We start from the raw sequence: 18,659 nt of genomic DNA, 5'->3' as shown, positions 1-18,659 counted from the left end.
CCTCCCCAGGAATCCATTCTGAGTCTCTCAGTAAGACCTGAAAAATATATGGGTGTGCACCCAATCCTCAAAGAACCTCCATTTATCCCAGCCAGTGTGGCTCAGTGGTTGAGCACTGACCTATGAACCAGGAGGTCATGGTTCGATTTCTGGTCAGGGCACATGCCCGGGTTGGGGGCTCGATCCCCAGTAGGGGGTGTGCAGAGGCAGCCAATCAATGATTCTCTCTCATCATTGATGTTTCATCTCTCTCTCCCTCTCCCTTCCTCTCTGAAATCAATAAAAAAAAATTTAAAAAAAGAACCTGCATTTAGCAAGACATCTGTGAGCCCTCCTCCCTGCCTCTCTTTAGCCCCCAGGCCCACTGCAGGTCAAGATTTCTATCAACAAGACAAAGAATTTTGTTTCCCAACATAAACTCCGTTCGGTGACAAAAATGAAGTTGTTTCTTCCTGGGGACAGCTATGGGTGCAGAGGCCACTGGGGTTAGCATTACACCCACTAGCAGGTAGGCCTGTGGGGGCAGCACGTGTAGAGACTCTGGTAGAAACTGTTCAAAAGCACGATGGTTCCCTTAGGAGGGGGTTGTTTTCTGGGCATAGCTGAAGGCCCTGCTGGAGGGCAGCTGGGAGTGTAACTGCCAGCACACTCTACGAGTGTAACTGGTCTCGTAGCATCTGCTTCAGGTGTCCCCACCAACAGGACTACATTTTCTACTGTCATTGTTTTGCCAGAATGTCATGTCCTTGTTAAGGATATAAGCAATGACTGGGCCAGGGCAAAGCAAGCACACTGATAACGGTTCTAACACATGCTCAAATTCTATGATCCTATGTTCCTTAGAGGTGACAGATAAAGTCCTATCGAGGCAAACATGAGCAATTTAAATAAGAGCACTAATAGAAATGAAGCTGCTGTAATGAAACTCCTGTCTTTCTTTCCTGGGGTTCAGTTAATGTCTGTTCCTATTCATGTTTCCTTTCCTGACACCTCTGAATTCCCAGAGCTGGTCTGAGTTTCCAGCTCCATCTGGAAGGTTCTCGTCTAACTCTCTCACAGGTATGTGTCTTTATTTCCTTGTCCAGTTTACCTGCATGTCTGTAGATGGTAGGACCATTCTTCAAATCCTCTAGTTTCTCCCTTCCCTTTGGTGAGAAATCCTTCCTGACCTGTATACTCTAAGATCATAGCATCTGTGGACAGGGATGTGACAGAACAGAATACCCACCAGCATTTAAACACTAGACTCTCACACAGTTTAACAAACCTGGTGGTTGTTTTAAATCCTTCCCATATTCTTTCTACCTTCCTTTGGGGGAGGGGGCCATACATGTCAATCACTGTTTGATGATAAGGCACCTTAGATGTAGCCACCTACACAGCAGCTGACCTGCCCAAGCCCAGACCAGCATGGACATTCTGTGGGTTCTGCCTCCTGGGAGCTGAGGCAAGCTAATAGGAAACAGATGGGGAGGGGGCGGGGCATTTATCTGATTAACCTACAGAGCTTGTTTTTACCTAGAGAACAGAACCCTGGGCAAAAAATAATAATAATTTTTTAATGGGTCACAGACTTGATGGGGTGTAAAAGGGAGGAGGTTTGAAAAATGCAGGCACCACAAGTCTCCTGCTGCAAAGGGAGACTCAGGGTTTCAGACCAGCCCACTGCATGCCAAGGCTGCAGCCGCCACCCAGAGGACTCCGCAGGAGCTGGTGGGGGTGGGAGTTGGGCTCCAGGTTTCTGGAGAACCAATAGATTGCAACATCGAAGACAGAGAATAGGAAATGGGACCAAATGCACATGACACCACTAGGGAGGAGTAGGGCCAGGACACTGTCAGCTTGGCCACTGTGACATCCAGGGGCAGGACCAGAGGGAATGCGGGAGAGTCAACAAGAAGCCCAGGTCAAGGCTGCGGTCAGAGGAAGCGGGGCAGGGGGCCGAGAGCAGGAAGAATGGCTCTACGGGGTCTCCTGACCCGAGAACAGCCTGTTTCACTCTGTTCCTGCCATCACACAGTGGACACCCATGTGAGGGGCCTGCAAATATGACAGAGGATGAGCAGCACCTGTGTGACCCACAGTGCCCCGAGGTGCAGGACACCCACGCTAACACGTGTCACTACCCGGGCCTCAGGTGTCTCAGCACCCACGGTGCTAACGGGCTTCCCACCTGCAACCACCACCGGGTGCTATTGGGCCCGAGGGGGTCAAAAAGGGGTTTTGCTGGTTTCAGAAGGAAACCTCTAGGGTTTTTTGTTTTGTTTTTTATTGATTTTAGGGAGGGAGGGAGAGAGAGGGAAGGAGGGGGAAGAGAGGGAGAAAGGGGGAGGGAGAGAGAGAGAAACATCAATGTGAGAGAGAGATATCAATTGGTTGCTTCTTGCATGCACCCTGACTGGAGATGGAACCTACAACCTGGGTATGTGCCCTGACCAGGAATGGAACCTGTGACCTCCAGATGCACAGGATGAAGCTCCAACCACCGAGCAACACCAGCCAGGGCGGAAACCTCTAGTTTTAATGGACATTCCCAATAGTCAGCCAAGGGGCAATAAGGACCACATGGGAATCCAGCTAATGCTCCGAAGTCTAGTGTCCCTCAGCAGCCCACCAAAGGGGCAAGTGTAGCAGGAAGCTGGAGGGGAGCCTCCCTGCAAAGCCAGGAGGGCTCGGCCACGAAAACCAGCTCACAGGGGCGCAGAGGAAGAGACACCAACGGGGGAAGCAGTACTCGCCCCCACCCCCACCCCCACCACCACCCCCACCCCAGCTTCAAAATGAAAAGTAAAACCGAGCAGGGATTAGGGAAGAAAGGTGGAGGAGGTCAGGGTCACAGATTATAGTTCCACTCCCAACCCTCTGAATACAGAAGGCCAGGGCGCTCCACACTGAAGCTAGAGGTGGTTCAGACACTGGACAGAATCCGTGCCAAGCCCCTGAGCTGTCATCACACCAAACAGACCCGCGCCACCGCCATCGCCACCAATGAAAGCCGGCTCAAAGCCAGGACCTTTCCCATTAAGACCACAATGGCCTTGGGGTCCTCCTCAACACTGTGCACATAAGAGTCCCCTCAGTCCCTCTTGCACTAGAGAGTTCTTCCTGAAGAACTGCCCCACTGTCTGTCATTCACCTCTTTGCTAGACAGTCTAGAGCAGCGGTTCTCAACCTGTGGGTCGCGACCCCTTTGGGGGTCAAACGACCCTTTCACAGGGGTCGCCTAAGACCATCAGAAAACACATATATAATTACATATTGTTTTTGTGATTAATCACTATGCTTTAATTATGTTCAATTTATGACAATGAAATTGGGGGTCACCACAACATGAGGAACTGTATTAAAGGGTCGCGGCATTAGGAAGGTTGAGAACCACTGGGAGCAAAACACATAGCTGTCTTATTTAGCCCTTGAGAAGAAAATGCTTTGCAATTGATATATTGATGTCTCATTCTATTCATGTTTCTGCTGGAAATTGGCTACTTTTCTGCATCAGGGGATGAACAGCCATCTCCGACTTTGTCTTCTTGCCTTTTAAAGTTGTCTTGATCCCTGTGATTTGACCTTGAACGAGCAGTGAGACTAATCTCATGCAGAGAGGCGTCACTTCAGCCACCTGGCCAGCTTCTGCCTACCTCACCTCTACCTCCATGGGGGACCTCATCATCTCTTAGTTTGGGGAACATGTCTCTGAAGACCCTTTGTGCCAGGTTATGCCTGGCAACTACTCACATAAATGACACATTGGAGTCTTCAGCCAATTTTTTATCCTTCTGTTTAACCAAGGCCGGGTACTTACAGTGCTGGCCTTCTAGGTCCCGGGCCACCCATCGGCAGGGCTTGTTTTCTCAATGGGAAAACAGGGTCTGCTTCAGAAACCCGAGGCGCAGAAGTTTTAAGCCAAACAAAATGCCTTCAAAGTCAGCTAGTAGAAAACATTCAGACATTAGCATTAGTATCCTGATGACTTCAAACTTATTTTTTTTAATTCGCGATTCCATTCCTCACCCACAGTTCTTCTACTCCTTTTCTCTCCATGGTAAGAGTTAGTCATCGGAGCCAGTTGGCCCTCCGAACATTCTTCTGGTGTCTGGAAATAGGATCACATGCAGGGATCAAAAAATTTATTTTCTCTAGCTAACCTCATAAAATGCAGCCTCTGGTGCCTATCGTAGATTTTCCTTTTTTTATATCTGTAATCTCATGCCCATGATCTGACCAGCTAGATTCAGAAGGCAAGTCACACGTTGTTTGCCACAATATGTTACCTCGAGTGGTCATACTAAAAATGTGCAAAAAAGTAATTATAGTGGAGAATAGAGGTGCAAAAAGCTGTGGGTGGGAGCTCTCTCTGACCAAAATCTCATTCCAACTTCCTGCCAAATGCTTCAGAACTACTATGCTGTTAAAGAAGACCTATCTCGCTGCTAACTGTGACCAGCAAAGCAGTGCCCATGGCCTTCATTTCTTGAGTTTTGCTCAGTTGCTAACCATGAAGGCTCCACTCTGCTCTCGTCCCAACTGGCATGGAGTTCCAAAGTTAACACTGGAGAACTCCCAGGACATGTCACCTCCAATTCATCAACACGCAGTCCTGGATTCTACACATTCTTACACTTAATAAAAACAGGAATGAAGGAGAAGAGTGAGGAAAACATTATTTTCAAGGAATTTACTTGATAGCATCTTAAACCCATGAGCCAAAGCTGTCCTGGGTCCTTTGAATCCAACTGTGAGGTGGAAAGGAAGATGGCTGGGGAAGCCGCATGGGGCGGTAAGCCTCAGACAGCAGCCATTGTCCAATGCCTGTAATAACTCAACTGTTTATCATATTGTGAAGAGGGGAAATAACCTTGAAAAGAAACAAGGACTCAAACAACTGATGTGAAAGGTTTTTGTCCGTCCCCTTTTTTATTTTGCCTGAAGATTGTGCCAGGTTTGGGGTTTTTTCATCCCCAAGAAATCTCACCTAATATTGCCATTTGAGAAGGGAACAAATACGTCACAATGGAGGGTGGTACTTCATACACATGATGCATACATTCCTGAGGATAACATTTAGTGCTATTATAATAAATCTTTTCCAGATCTTGCAAATAATAGGAAAGAGGATTTTTTCATACAAAAGAAAAACTTTGCCTTCTTGGGTATATCAAACCCTCACCTGATACACTCAGACCTAATTAGTGGTGAAAACTGATTAAATTAGAAAATTCTTTAAAAATGATATATACTAGCACATACCTTAAAACTTCAGCTATAGTGACTGACCATCCTGACTTGCCTGTGATGAGCCACAGCTGGTCATCCTGTTTATAGCACATAAGGGGACACACTTACATACCCTGTTTTGGATGATGATGTTTCTATGATTAAGGATCTACGACCTGGAACTCTACGTGGACCTTCTTTCATGAACCACTCCAATAACATGGCCTATGATTTCCCATCTCAGCTTCTTTGAAGTCAAGCAAAAATAAAAATACTTGTGAAGACTAGAATCCTACATTTTTTAAAATGTGTTTTTATTGATTTGAGAGAGAAAGCAAGGGAGAGGGAAAGATAGACACATCCATGAGAGAGAAACATCGATTCACTGCCTCCTGCATGATCCCCACTGAGAATCAAGCTCGAAAGCTGGGCTTGTGTCCTGACCAGGAATCAAACAGATGACCTCTTGGTGCATGGGACAATGCTCAACCACTGAGCCACACCAGCCAGGGAAGAATCCTACATTTTTATTTATTTTTATTTTTTAAGATTCTTTATTAATTTTTTATAGAGGAAGGGGAAGGGAGAAAGAGAGAAACATAGATGTGAGCAAACATAGATGTGCACACCCCTTCCTGGGGATCAAGGCCACTACCCGGGCATGTGCCCTGACCGAGAATTGAACCAGTGACCTCTCAGTGCACAGGACAATGCCCAACCAACTAAGCCACACTGGCCAGGGCAGAAACCTACATTTTTACAACATTCTCACACCTTGTCATACTTGTCACAACCCACTTATGTTGACAGAAAGGCTTTTGTACTAATTTTGATTCTTTCCCAAAATAGTCAATGAACTTTCAAAGCAATGACTTTTTACACTCACATTATAAAATATTTGTGTTACCATTTCATTGAATGACAAAATTCCAATAGCAAGTGCAATTGGCTTGAGAAGGTTTGGAACAAACACACTGACCCCGTATGCACCCAGTTCACCACCTGGAGCAGAAAGTCCTGAGTGTCCTGGGAGAGAGTGGGCTGGACCGGCCAGCATGCCACAGGGATAAGATGCAGGTTTTACTAGTACGTGCATGACATGGGACTATGGAATACCTCAATTAATCAGCGAGTCAATAACATGGCAGCAAATTAGAAAACTCCTACACTAAAATATGTCAGCCCATACTACAAAAGCGTGAATTTTCTTCAAGGAGCTAGCTCATTAGGATATTTAACAAGCCCATTTTAGTATAAATCTGCTTTCCACTGCCTTATTATTTTGGGGAAATGCGAATTCATGCTCATGCCCCAAGTCCTACTGTTAACCAGTTATATTTCAACCAATATTGAACTTTAAACAGTTCAGAACATAAGTGACTGAATTTGCTCTAGATACTGCATTGGGGGTAGGGGAGAGTTTATCCAAAAGAATCATAGGCCTTTTCTACAGGTAGACATGATTTATACATGTGAAATAAATGGAAAAGTGTAACCAATTAAATACAATCAAGTGCACATACATGGCTTGTGGTCGCTCAGTGTTAACAGTTAATGTTGTCTGAAGGTCCTACAGATCTTACTTTGCTTCCAAAATGATTACAAACCCTCCTGAGCTTTATGAGTCAGCTGCACAGTTACTCTGGACACAGAGTTAGACAAAGGTTGTCACTCCAGGCACTTGCATCTCCACCATACCTAACACCAACTGAAGGAAACTGACACGGACTTTCCTCCACATCCCGCTGCTCCCTCGCCCCATCCCTTCCAGCAGGGATGCAGGAAGGAGAAGGGACCAGAAATGATTCCTCCCACCTCCACCCACGCACACCACACTCCAGGTGCAGAATGCGCCTCAATGGGATGACTTATCCTCTCCTAATTAGAGGCCTGAATTAAGACCACAGTGTATATTCAGTAAAAGTGAAATTACTCAGATATGGAGAACTTCTATGCATAAAGTAAAATTAGCTCCTTTTTTTCTTTCTATATTACATTCTTGCCTCAATGTGGCCCAATGCCAGGAGGAAACCAAGCCAGTTTCAGAAACGCTTTACGTAGAGATTGTCTAGTTTGCATAAATAATTCCTTTCATTGCCATTCAACCCTTGTGTGTTGGTTGGGAAACCAGTGGGTCTGGAAGAAAATCAATGGCTGCAGGAACGGCCCGATGGGGTTCCCGAGTGACCGCAGGCCAGCCATCCTGAGCCAGAAGTACGTGCATCACCGTATTGCTCAGCATCCACGTGTGCCCACCCTGCCCTGACCTGAGTTTCCCTTTCAATCACCTGACCAACAACCATATCTCAGACCTCACTCCTGTCCAGGTAACTTTGCAGACCCACCAGGAAGCACATGGCAGGCATTTCACTGGCAGGAGATTTCACACTGGCACAGCCCCAGGAAGGCCTTCGTCTCTCCCAGCATCACCAGAAGGAACCTCATCAGCAATGTCTTACCGCCAGCTCTACTCACTAACCAGACAACAAAGGGATCAGGCAGAGCAGGGCTTCAAAAACAACTGCTAGGAATTACTTCACTAAAAACTTGAATGATCCAATGACAGGAGCCAACCCAACCAAGAGTGACTATTCATTCCCAGGAGTGGCATTTCTCATCACATGCTTAATCACGGAAGGTGGGTGGCAAGCATCTCCATCTACACATGTCACTCACCGATACAGGCGTGGACCCTCACGGACAGTTGTGTCCTTAGGATGATGCAGTGCTTCTTGCCCCGCCTAATGGAGAGAAAACACACACGGGCATCAGAGGAGTCAGCGAGAAGCCTAGATGCCGACAATCCACTCGAAGGTTCTGACACATCCACCAGACAGAGACTCCGGAGAAGCAGGGACCCAAACAGAACAAGAATCTCTCCTGAAATAATGTGATGTCACAGGGCTTTCCAGAAAATAATAACGTTTGACTCTGTTGAATTGACACATGCATTTTATTGCCAAACCCGGTCAACTCATTCCATCCACAGAGTTTGCGTGTTCTCATGCTTGACCATGTTGGGAAAATTTTCAACTCTGTGCCCATAAAGTGAAATCCCAGGAATGTAACAACCCAAATCAGCCTGATCATTCCCATGGCTATTTTTACATTTTTCTGGATATAGGAAAGGGGCACATGCAGTGGGGAAATCAGAAAAGGCTGCTTTGCTGTGTATCAATTCAAGACTACTGGGTTTTTATCCTTTCCAGGAAGATGAGAATCTACCAAAAAGCTTATAGGCTATTTATTATTGGGAACTCCAATTTACACACCTCACTTCACCTTTGTTTCCTCTCACTTCATTCCTTATTCTGTTCCCACCAGGGCTCATCCCACGTTATGCAAAGGAGGACTAAAGCACTGAGCAGGTGACAGAGAAGATGATAAATGGGAAGAAACGTAAGTCCTGGCTACCTGGGGGTAGCAAAGGCTTTGAGACTGGGAGAAAGTGGAAGCCAATGGGCAGAGGTAAAACAGAGCCAGCCCACCAGCATGGAGCAGGGAAGCTGCTGGGGCTCTTGGTGGCTGAACTGCCCTTCCATCACTCTTCTGTCCTCTCACCCCTGCCCATCAGGGCTTCCTTTGTAAAGGAGTCTGGCAGTAATTCCTGGTTTTACGGTTGTGTTGGAGGGGACGGGAACAGACATCTCACCAGGCACACTGCTAATATTGTGATTATGGATTCATCGTCATCAATGAAATAATTCTATTTTTTATGCTTGAGACCAGATCAGAGGGGAAAGTATGGTGCCAAAGGTTGTTTTTTTATTCTTTTAAAGGAGAAAGGAAAGCCAGCTGCATAGTCCTACAAAACCATGCAGTGGCCTCCCGCCCTGCAGCTGCTTGTAGGTAGAGAACATACATCTGGTCCCTTCAAATCCCCAGGGCTCCCCTCCCCCTTCCCACTTTGTTCATTTGATTGATTTACATATGCTGTGTGCAAGGCACTAGTGTCAAGGAGCTTACAACAAATCCACCGCCCTTGACCCATCTTCAGACGATGGATTTGAGATTCCTAGGAGGGCAGACTTCTTCAAAACTTTCTTCCTCACACACACACACACACAAAATGGTTTTCTCTCTCACAATCCTGGGGTTGACACTCTTTCAATTCCTGTGACGGTACCAGGAAGAAAGTTTCAGTCGGTGCCCTGCGCTCAATCATTGATCGACGGGCCTTCTTTGTGAACTGCTGAAAAAGGTGTGGGGCGGGGGGGCTCCCCCAGAGCTGGAGCAGAGACTGTGGAAGCCCTGAGGGGATCCAGGCCCCAACCACAAGGAAGAGCAAACCTGGAGCACCCTCAGTCCGTGGCCCATGTTATCAGCATTAGGAGATGATGATGAAAACCAGACGACGGGAGGCAGAGCACATGCTTTGGATGCCCCGAGTGGGGAAGCAGGGGTGGCCGGGGAAACAGTTCAGAATACCTCAAGTTCTGGAAAGTTCAAAGGGCCCTCACTTTTATCTTCAAACAACTGCAAAGTCACATTTTAAGGAAGCGCTTAAGTTTTCCCAGAGAATTCTGCAGTCCCCCAGTGAGAGCGTGGGGCTGTCGCTCTAGGATTCCCGGCGCCTTCATGAAAACCAGGACAGTCTCAGAGGCGGCCCTGGCAGGCCAGCCACTCTGAGGTGCCGTGCCTCCTGTGCTTGTGCCTTGAGAAACCAGGCAATCGGACAGGTTACGCCAAACCCTGCTGGAACTTAAGAGACCACAGAACAAAAAAGGCCCATTTTGTAGTAGTTTTCTCTTATCATTCCAATTCTGTACCTCCTTCCCTGTCTGCCCCTCTACACAAAACCCTGAGATGGGAGGAATCGCTGTGGAAATTCTCAGAATAGAGCCAAGGCCTATGGAAGCTGCCGAAGGGGTTGAGGCGCCAAATCCCAGGAGCTACTGGCAGAGGAGGGAGGCGGCCAAGGCGGAGACAGTGGCGGTGAGTGCAGGCAGGTCCCCAGAAGGTGTCCTTCATCACCCACCCCTCCCTCTCCCACCTCCACTTTCTCCCATCTTCGATGTGGGTACCATCACTGTGCCCGTTTTACAGACGAGGAAAGCAAAGCCTGTAGAAATGACGTAACCCCCATAAAGTCAGAGGGCTGGTGGAAATCGAATTGGGCCTGAAGGCAGAGTGTCTGGCTCCACAGTCACCAGCCGCATTCTGCCTTTTGCTGTACAGCTGCCTCATTATACAACCTCTCCACTTTTTTTAGTGGTTTAACCTCAATGCTAAAATCTATTAAAGAGGACACACATACAAATTAAAATGCAAAAATCTAAGAAAATATTGCCAAACCAAATTATGAAAATAATATAACAGGACCAAATAAGGTTTCTCCTAAGACTTCAAGGATTACAGGAAATTCAATGTTTTATTTATATATATTAAATATCAATGTATAAAGGACACCCATCATAAAATGCCTTTAAATTTGATTAATGCTGATATATTAGTATTAGAGGAAAGTTGATTTTCATGCATTTCCTTTGTACATGGCCATCTCACTGCTGTTATTGATTCTAAAAATCCTTGGGCCAATTCTTTTATGGGCATAATCATGTCATCTATTAAAAATAATCATTTTATCCCCAAGCTTTTTGTAGGAAGTATGCACTTATTTTCTGTTTCATGGCTAAAACTTTCAAAGGAAAATTAAATAATCACGGGTAGATTTCCCCCTGCCCCCAGTGGGATACTATGTCAGTTTGGGTTTGTAAAATAATATTCATAACAGTTGTTAACCTTCATGGAATGCTTATCGCGTGCCGGACAAGAGTCTAAGTACTTTATACAGATTCGATCTTCAAAAAATTCCTATAAAATAGGTAACATTATTGCCATTTTTAAAATGAGGAAATTGAGGCCCAAAAGCGTTAAGCAACATAGCTGAAGTCACGCAGCTAGAAAGTGACAAGCTCAGATTCAACCCAGGCAGTGCAACCCAGAGCCTGTGCTCCTATCACCTCCCTGGTGGGTGCTCCTTCATCTACTTCCTCATTCCACTCTATATGAGATGCACGATGCACGCTCTGCCTCAAGGCAGCAGCAACCCGGAGATCCTGCCTGACCTGCAGGTTTTGGACTCCAGACGACAACATCAGTTCTTACCTGAATTTCCACACCGCTGGCCCACTCCACAGATTTCAAACTAGCCAGTCGCCACAATGGAGTGAGCCAATTACTTAAAATAAATCTCTCTAGATACACTCGGTAGATACAAATGGATTAGATTAGAAAGATTAGATGGGTAATGGATACCTTGTTGGTTCTATTTTCTAGAGAACCTTAATACAAACTTTGGTATCTGCCTTCATGGAGCTTCCATGTTCCAAAAATCAGTGGATTCGGCATAAACACTTGAGTGATCTTTTCCTCCCTGATATTGACATGTTGTATCTGTTTCACAGCTGCCCCTCCTTCTGAATCCGCCTGCTTGCAGCAGGGTGACCCCAAGGCAGAAGCGATTTAATTTGACCTGAAACTCCCCAGGGAGAGTCAGATTCCATTCCTATCAGCACAGCCACTGCCAGGGAAACATCACCACTTTGGAGGTCAGCCACAGCCAATCAAGTACCCACACCCAAGGCCAGTGCTACCCAAGTGACAAGAAAACTATCTAAAATAGAAACTCAATTCAAGGGAACTCCAATCAAGGCAAACATGCCAGCGATATGAGGGTGCTGCTGGTGAAGGAACTTTCCAAAACTTCCTGGCTTCTCAGAATCCACCAAGGTTCTCCTACAACCATGCCTATGGCCTTGGGGTGGGACCCGGGGAAGGGGGCACGGGGAAGAGGGCTGGTTTAACCAAGTAAGTCTCCCAGACACCATGTTTCAGTTCTGCCCCAGTCTCTCAAGAGAATATTTTTATTTATTTATTTTTAATATATTTTTACTGATTTCAGAGAGGATAGGAGAGGGGGAGAAACATCAATGATGAGAGAGAATCATTGATCAGCTGCCTCCTACACGCCTCCTACTGGGGATTGAGCCCATAACCCGGGCATGTGCCATGACCAGGAATCGAACCATGACCTCCTAGTTCATAGGTCAATGCTCAACCACTGAGCCACATTGGTCAGGCTCAAGTATTTTTACAAGAATAACATATGAAGTCTTTTTGTGGCTATAAGAGCAAGTGCATACATTAATTTATTAAGTGGCATGCAGCCAGAGACTTGATGACTTTTTCTTTCAACCAACAGCAGAAATAATGCCCCCAAACATTCCTCCACTCAAATTAGAACTAAACTATGATTTCGATCAAGAGTAGAAAACATGTTTGACCGTGTGGCAGAAGCAGAAATTAGGACCCATTCAGCAGCTGCCCCAGGAATATGCTTCCTTTTACTAAGCTTCTGGAGCGGTGAGATGCAGCCAGTGTTCTGGCTGAGGGATAATGAGCTGAAGAAGGATTTGAATTAGTCATCAGCACGTGAAAAGATAGTGTTAGCTCAGATTATTTGCTCAAAAACTTCAAGTTCAAGAGAGCCAGTGGCTACTACATTCACCTCCAGAGGCATTCTGGTCTTTCCTCGTAGACAGTAGAGGTGAAAAGCATAAATGCTGAAGCCAGCTGTGTGATCTTGGACAAGTTACTTAGCCTCTCTGAGCCCCAGCTTCCTTGTCTGTAAAGTGGGAAAATAATATTATGCATTTGGTGTCATACTTAAGAAATGAAAACTTGCTCCAATTTTCTTCTAAGATTTTTATTTTTTTTAATATATTTTATTGATTTTTTTACAGAGAGGAAGGGAGAGGGATAGAGAGTTAGAAACATAGATCAGCTGCCTCCTGCACACTTCCCACTGGGGATGTGCCCACAACCAAGGTACATGCCCTTGACCGGAATGGAACCTGGGACCTTTTAGTCCACAGGCCGACACTCTAGCCACTGAGCCAAACCAGTTAGGGCTTCTTCTAAGATTTTTAAAGTTTTAGCCTTTCATCCCCAGGTGCCCCTAATGCAGTGGTTCTCAACCTTCCTAATGCCGCAACCCTTTAATACAGTTCTTCATGTTGTGGTGACCCCCAATTTCATTGTTACAAATTGAACATAATTAAAGCATAGTGACTAATCACAAAAACAATATGTAATTATATATGTGTTTTCGATGGTCTTAGGCGACCCCTGTGAAAGGGTCGTTCGACCCCCAAAGGGGTCGCGACCCACAGGTTGAGAACTGCTGCCCTAATGGGAAAGAAACCTTAGTTGAACGCCTTCACAGTTCCTGGCTCTGGGGCCATCCTGCGGCCTCCCCTTCTCACTCCTCCATTTTCTCCCCCACCCACAACTATTCTGCTTCCTCTCTCCCTAAATCTCCTACAACACCCAGGCCTGACCTTGGTCCTCTCGCAACTTGGCTTCTCTGTGGTGGGCATGGTGTTAACTGCCCTGTCTTTGAAATTTTCTCTCTTCTTGCTGAGGCACACCCTGCTGGTTACCTACCCAATTTCCATTTTCCCCTTTTGTCTCATCAAGAGAACCCAATTTTGTTTGAGGTGACATCATACCCACCTAAAAACCACCTTCTCCAGTCCCCTTGGCCCCCAAGAGTGGCCACATGACACAGTTGTCCTCAGTGAACTGGATGTGGAAGTTGCTGGTGGGGCTCCTGGTAAAGCTCTTTAAAAGGGGCCCACCCAGCCAGCCACACAGCCACCAGACTCAGCACAAGGCCCATGCCCCTGACTACTAGGCTACACTGCCCTGTACTATGCTCTCCTCAGATGCCAGAGGCCCTGCTGGAATCCCTGCTGACACAGGGAGGGAACTGGGCTCACCAGGTCACTCTATGGCAGGGTCAGGCATAATCATTAGAGGCTTCGGGGCTCCTGTTTCTGCTACTAACTTCCCTGGCCTTGGAAGGCACTGACCAGGCCTGGCTCCCTCTGCAGCAGAATAATTGCTTTGTCCTTCCACTTCTGAAGGTCTTTCCCCTCTTCTCCCTTTAGCCATAGCTTGAGTGATCATTCTAAACAAGGAGTGAGTTAATTTTTAGTCCTGGCATAAAAGAGCAGGGCAATGAACGAGAACAAAGAAACAAACTCCTCCAGCAAGGAAAATTCACTCCAAGCACATTGTGTGGAAAACACCATCATTTTCCCATAGCTGGTCCCGTGTCTCCATCAGATGGTCTCATTAGGGAATATTTTGCTATGATTTACACAAAGAAATCAAGAGAAGAATGCAATTTCATTTGACCTCTTCGTGCCTATGAGGGGCAATTGTTAACTAGGAAGAAATTATATTTTAACTCCCATTCGTGGGAGACATGACTTCGCAGGCACCCAGACTCCGCCAAACGCCACGCTTCCCGGAGAGGACCTCGGAGGGATGCTCAGGCCAAGTGAGGCTGCAGATGTGCATGGACACCTCCCACCTGTGCAGGAGGGCTCAGCCTGTAGGCTGCTCCGAGCCAGCCCTGCCAGCGCTCAGTGGTGGTCAATAGCCTGGGAGTGACCGGGGTGAGCTGGCAGTGCCAGGACAGTCAATCTTGGCATGTCTTCTGCAATCCAGGCCAGGGACAGAGGGGCTTCCCCACCAGAGAGCAGTAAAGAGCGTGGCTTCTTCGCGCTCTTCTGGACAAAGAGGTCATCCTGCATACATTCCAAAGGACGAGGGGTAGGGCACCACAAATGAAGACTATTTCAAAGCCATAAAACCTGCTCTGGGGTGAGTTGTGGCACACCTGTCAAATGCGCAGCTACCCAAAGCTTTAGGGCTACCTTCCCCTGTTTGCAGTCGCTCATGCTGTGAGTCCTGCCTTCTCGCCATCATTCATTTCCCCAGCATCGCATGCTGTTAGAGTGCAGAAACGTGGTCAAGGACCATGGGCCCAAGGCCAGGTGATGATTCAGAAGGGAACAAAGGAAGAAAGGAAGCCAGGATATACTCTGCTGGCCTAGCAGCAGGGCCTGGCTCTTTAGGGAGAAGCCTCCAGCTCCTGATGCTGGTGTTGACAGAGCGAGCTGTAGGCCAGGGCCAGAGGACGGCAGCAGATGCGTCCTCCCTGCTGTGGGGTTGGTGCTGTTTCAATCACAGCCAGTGTTTTAACCTGGGACTGAAGGTGTCCTTGCATGAACCACCCTCATGTCACCAAAGGTGTGAATGTACATCCTCCGTAGAACCTAAAGTGCCTTTGCCAGATGCTCCTGGGATGGTGGGGGAGTACACACAAGCCTGGGAGATACTGTGGGTTTGGTTCCAGACCAAGGCAATAAGAGTCTTGCAATAAAACAAGCCTCGCAATAAAGTGAGTTGTAATCTTTTCGCTGGTGAAGGACCTTGCCTTTGGTTTATAAGAAAGGCAACATCCATGAAGCACAGTAGAATGAGGCATGCCTGTGCAGTCATTTTTTAAGTGATGATGAGTAGAATCTGATGTGAGCTAATAATGACAGCCCTCACGTGTGTACAGTCGATGGCAAATTCCAGGTGTTTCCCCACACACTGTTGGTGTGGCCCTGGTAACCACTCCAGAGACAGGAACGGCGTCCTCACAGAACCTTGCTGGTTCCCACCAAGGACCCTGGTTTTCTTGGTGCTCATGGTCATGACATTCAGGAATCCATCCTGGCATCTTCTCATTTACCGGCCACCAGCGTTCACTCAGTGCCTATAAGGTGTTGAGAAAATGCTAGGCACTGGATAGTCAGACAGGTCTAGTTCTGACCTCGTAGAGTTTTAGCAGCAGAGGGACAATTAGGGGAAATGGACCATAAATTGTAATAAAACAGGGGAAATCCAGGAAGTCATCAGTACATAGCGGAGTCAGGTAGGAGACTAACACTAACAGGTTCCCATTTTTTTCCTTGAGCTGTTCATGAAAACTTAGTATTCTCTGAAAATATTTATCTGACAGTAATATATTGTTAACTCAAGCAAGGTAATGTCTAAACAACTGCTGGGGAGGTCTCTGACCACCAGATCAAAATAGCTGGGCATTATTGGGAAAGCAACAGGGAGCCCCTGAAGTTTTCTAAGGAGGAAGGTGATAAAATCAGAGATATATGTGGCTCAAGATGGATGAGGGATAGAGAAGAAGGCAGGGGGCTGCACTGACCACCAGGGGGCAGACGCTCAACGCAGGAGCTGCCCTCTGGTGGTCAGTGCACTCCCAAAGGGGGAGCGCTGCTCAGCCAGAAGCCAAGCTCACAGCTGGTGAGCGCAGAGGCGGTGGCAGGCGCCTCTCCCACCTCTGCAGCAGCACTAAGGATGTCCGACTGACGGCTTAGGCCCGCTCCCCGCAGAAACGGGCCAGAGGGCACAGGCCAGGCTGAGGGACCCCCCCTCAAATGCACAAATTTCATGCACCACGCCTCTAGTAATCTAATAAATATAGGAATGGTTGATTGTATAAGTATATTCCTACAGAGATTTTATTTTCTGGACACATCTTTGATTTTGTATGTGTGTTGCTTTATTCGACTGAGCAATCAGAAGTATTAAGCAATTCTAGATAGGCTCAAAGTGATTTAATGTTAGTTAACATAATAATTGTTTTTTCCACTGTAATGAGTTCAAAAGATGATATAATATAACATGATCTACTAGGGCATCTGGCAAGAAAACTATGTATCCAATAAGTTGTCATTAAAAACAATGTTTAAAACAATGTTTAAAACAATTGTCAATTGCCGAAACCGGTTTGGCTCAGTGGATAGAGCGTCGGCCTGCGGACTGAAAGGTCCCGGGTTCGATTCCGGTCAAGGGCATGTACCTGGGTTGCGGGCACATCCCCAGTGGGGGATGTGCAAGAGGCAGCCGATCGATGTTTCTAACTCTCTATCTCTCTCCCTTCCTCTCTGTAAAAAATCAATAAAAATATATTTAAAAAAAAAAAAAAAAAAAAACAATTGTCAATCCACTAAAATCTTAAAAATATTAATGTAGTTACATTTGGCTTAAGAGAAAGAGAACAGGATGTAAATACCATATGCTTAATTAAACTATACCAGAAATGCTCCTACCCCTGAGTAGCCTTGTCAAGAAGAGTTACTCAAATAGGTGGTGTCAGGTAGGGACTAGACTCATCGGGGGATCACCTTGTAAGTTACGTAAATGTTTAACCACTGTGCTGTACACCTAAAACTAATATTGAATGTCAACTGTAATAAAATTTTTATTAAAAAAAAAAAATGAGTTACTCAAAATGCAAAACAGTTTGCTGTGACTACAGGTGTCACTTGCATCTCCCTTCTTTTTGTGTGACTGCGAGTGAAGAGAAGGCCAAAGGTTTCTCCAAAATATTTCAGGGCCCCTCCCCCCATTTCTTGGGAGGCCAGGACCAGTCAGCAGGGACAATTGTGGCTCTTACCCAGCGTCATCCTGGAAGCCTTCTAGCTCGTCCCGCTGCTCTGCCAGGGTGGCTTCCAGGTCCAGGTAGGTGCCATTGTGGGAGAGCTGCAGCGTGCAGTCGTCGAGCTGCAAGAGAAAGAGCCTGGTCAGCCCAGCCGGCTCCTGGGAGGGGGACGCTGCATGGAGCAGTCACTGCATGTTGCCCCATGTGGGTTTTTAATCAAGCATTATTCTGAAGTGCAGATCATAGTTGGAGGAGGTAGTGTGTTCCTGTGAGTAGATTGGAAGCAGACTGCATACCGAGTGGACAGATACGACACCTATTAAGGGAGTGGCTTTGACAGGGCCCAATGGATGTCGATGGGGGTGGAGAAGGAGCCCTTTGAGCCAGTGCCACTTTGCACTCTGAGGGGCCCAGGAGAATCTATGGATGTGGGGAGTGGGAACCAAGATCACAATGCTGGTGTGAACGTGGATTAAGAGTCCCAGAGTTTCAAAGGCAAATTTGATGGGAAAACTTGCTGTTTCCTTTGATTCCGTGAGAAGCCTGCTTACTCAGATTCTGTCATGCTTGGCACGGTACAATCAATAGCTGCTCAATAAACAACTGAGCTAAAAGAAACATTCTCCATTTGGATGACAACATACCCAAATTACAGCATACCACAGAGGGCCTGAGGTCCCTGGTTACTAGTCTCAGTTTTTTTAAATGTATTTAACATACTTATTTGTTATTATGTTCATGCATAATTCTAAGCATTTTGCCTATGTTGCTTCATTTGCTTCTGACATGGACCGTACTTCTATTATTATCCCCACTTTACAGATGAAAAAACTGAGGCATAGAGAGAAGCTAAGAGATGCCCCATCTGGTAATGATGGAGCTGGGATTTGGATACCAGCCGTTTGACCATGTACTCAACCACTAAGTTCTGATCCTTCCTATGGCCTGAGATCTACGAAGGACTTAAAAATATCAATCTTGCAATATATAGCTTATGGCATCTGAGTGTTCCGCTGGTGTGCCATGTGTTTGTCAACCCCCTTCCCTTTCCCTCCTGGACACACAAACCACATATCCCAGCCTTATAGTTGGTTTTCAGCCGTGAAACTGAGTACTGACCAATGGAATGTGAGTGAAAGTG

General features: G+C 46.5%; 1 protein-coding gene across 5 annotated transcripts in view; it reads right to left on the bottom strand.

Moving 5' to 3' along the window:
• FHOD3 (formin homology 2 domain containing 3) overlaps positions 1 to 18,659 on the bottom strand; it is a 386,194-nt gene that overhangs the window by 316,761 nt on the left and 50,774 nt on the right. For all 5 annotated transcript variants that reach the window (XM_070421006.1, XM_070421007.1, XM_070421008.1 and 2 more), the window contains exons 2-3: positions 17,534 to 17,640; positions 7,891 to 7,955 (exon numbers count right to left, since the gene is read on the bottom strand). In XM_070421006.1, the coding sequence (XP_070277107.1) occupies positions 7,891 to 7,955; positions 17,534 to 17,640 (172 nt within the window). The remainder of the gene's footprint in view (positions 1 to 7,890; positions 7,956 to 17,533; positions 17,641 to 18,659) is intronic.

This window comes from Myotis yumanensis, unplaced genomic scaffold (assembly GCF_028538775.1).
Source record: "Myotis yumanensis isolate MYYU_CA2020_CCGP unplaced genomic scaffold, mMyoYum1.0.hap1 SCAF_7, whole genome shotgun sequence".
Classification (NCBI taxonomy): domain Eukaryota; kingdom Metazoa; phylum Chordata; class Mammalia; order Chiroptera; family Vespertilionidae; genus Myotis; species Myotis yumanensis.
This window is presented reverse-complemented; position numbering and strand designations above follow the sequence as displayed.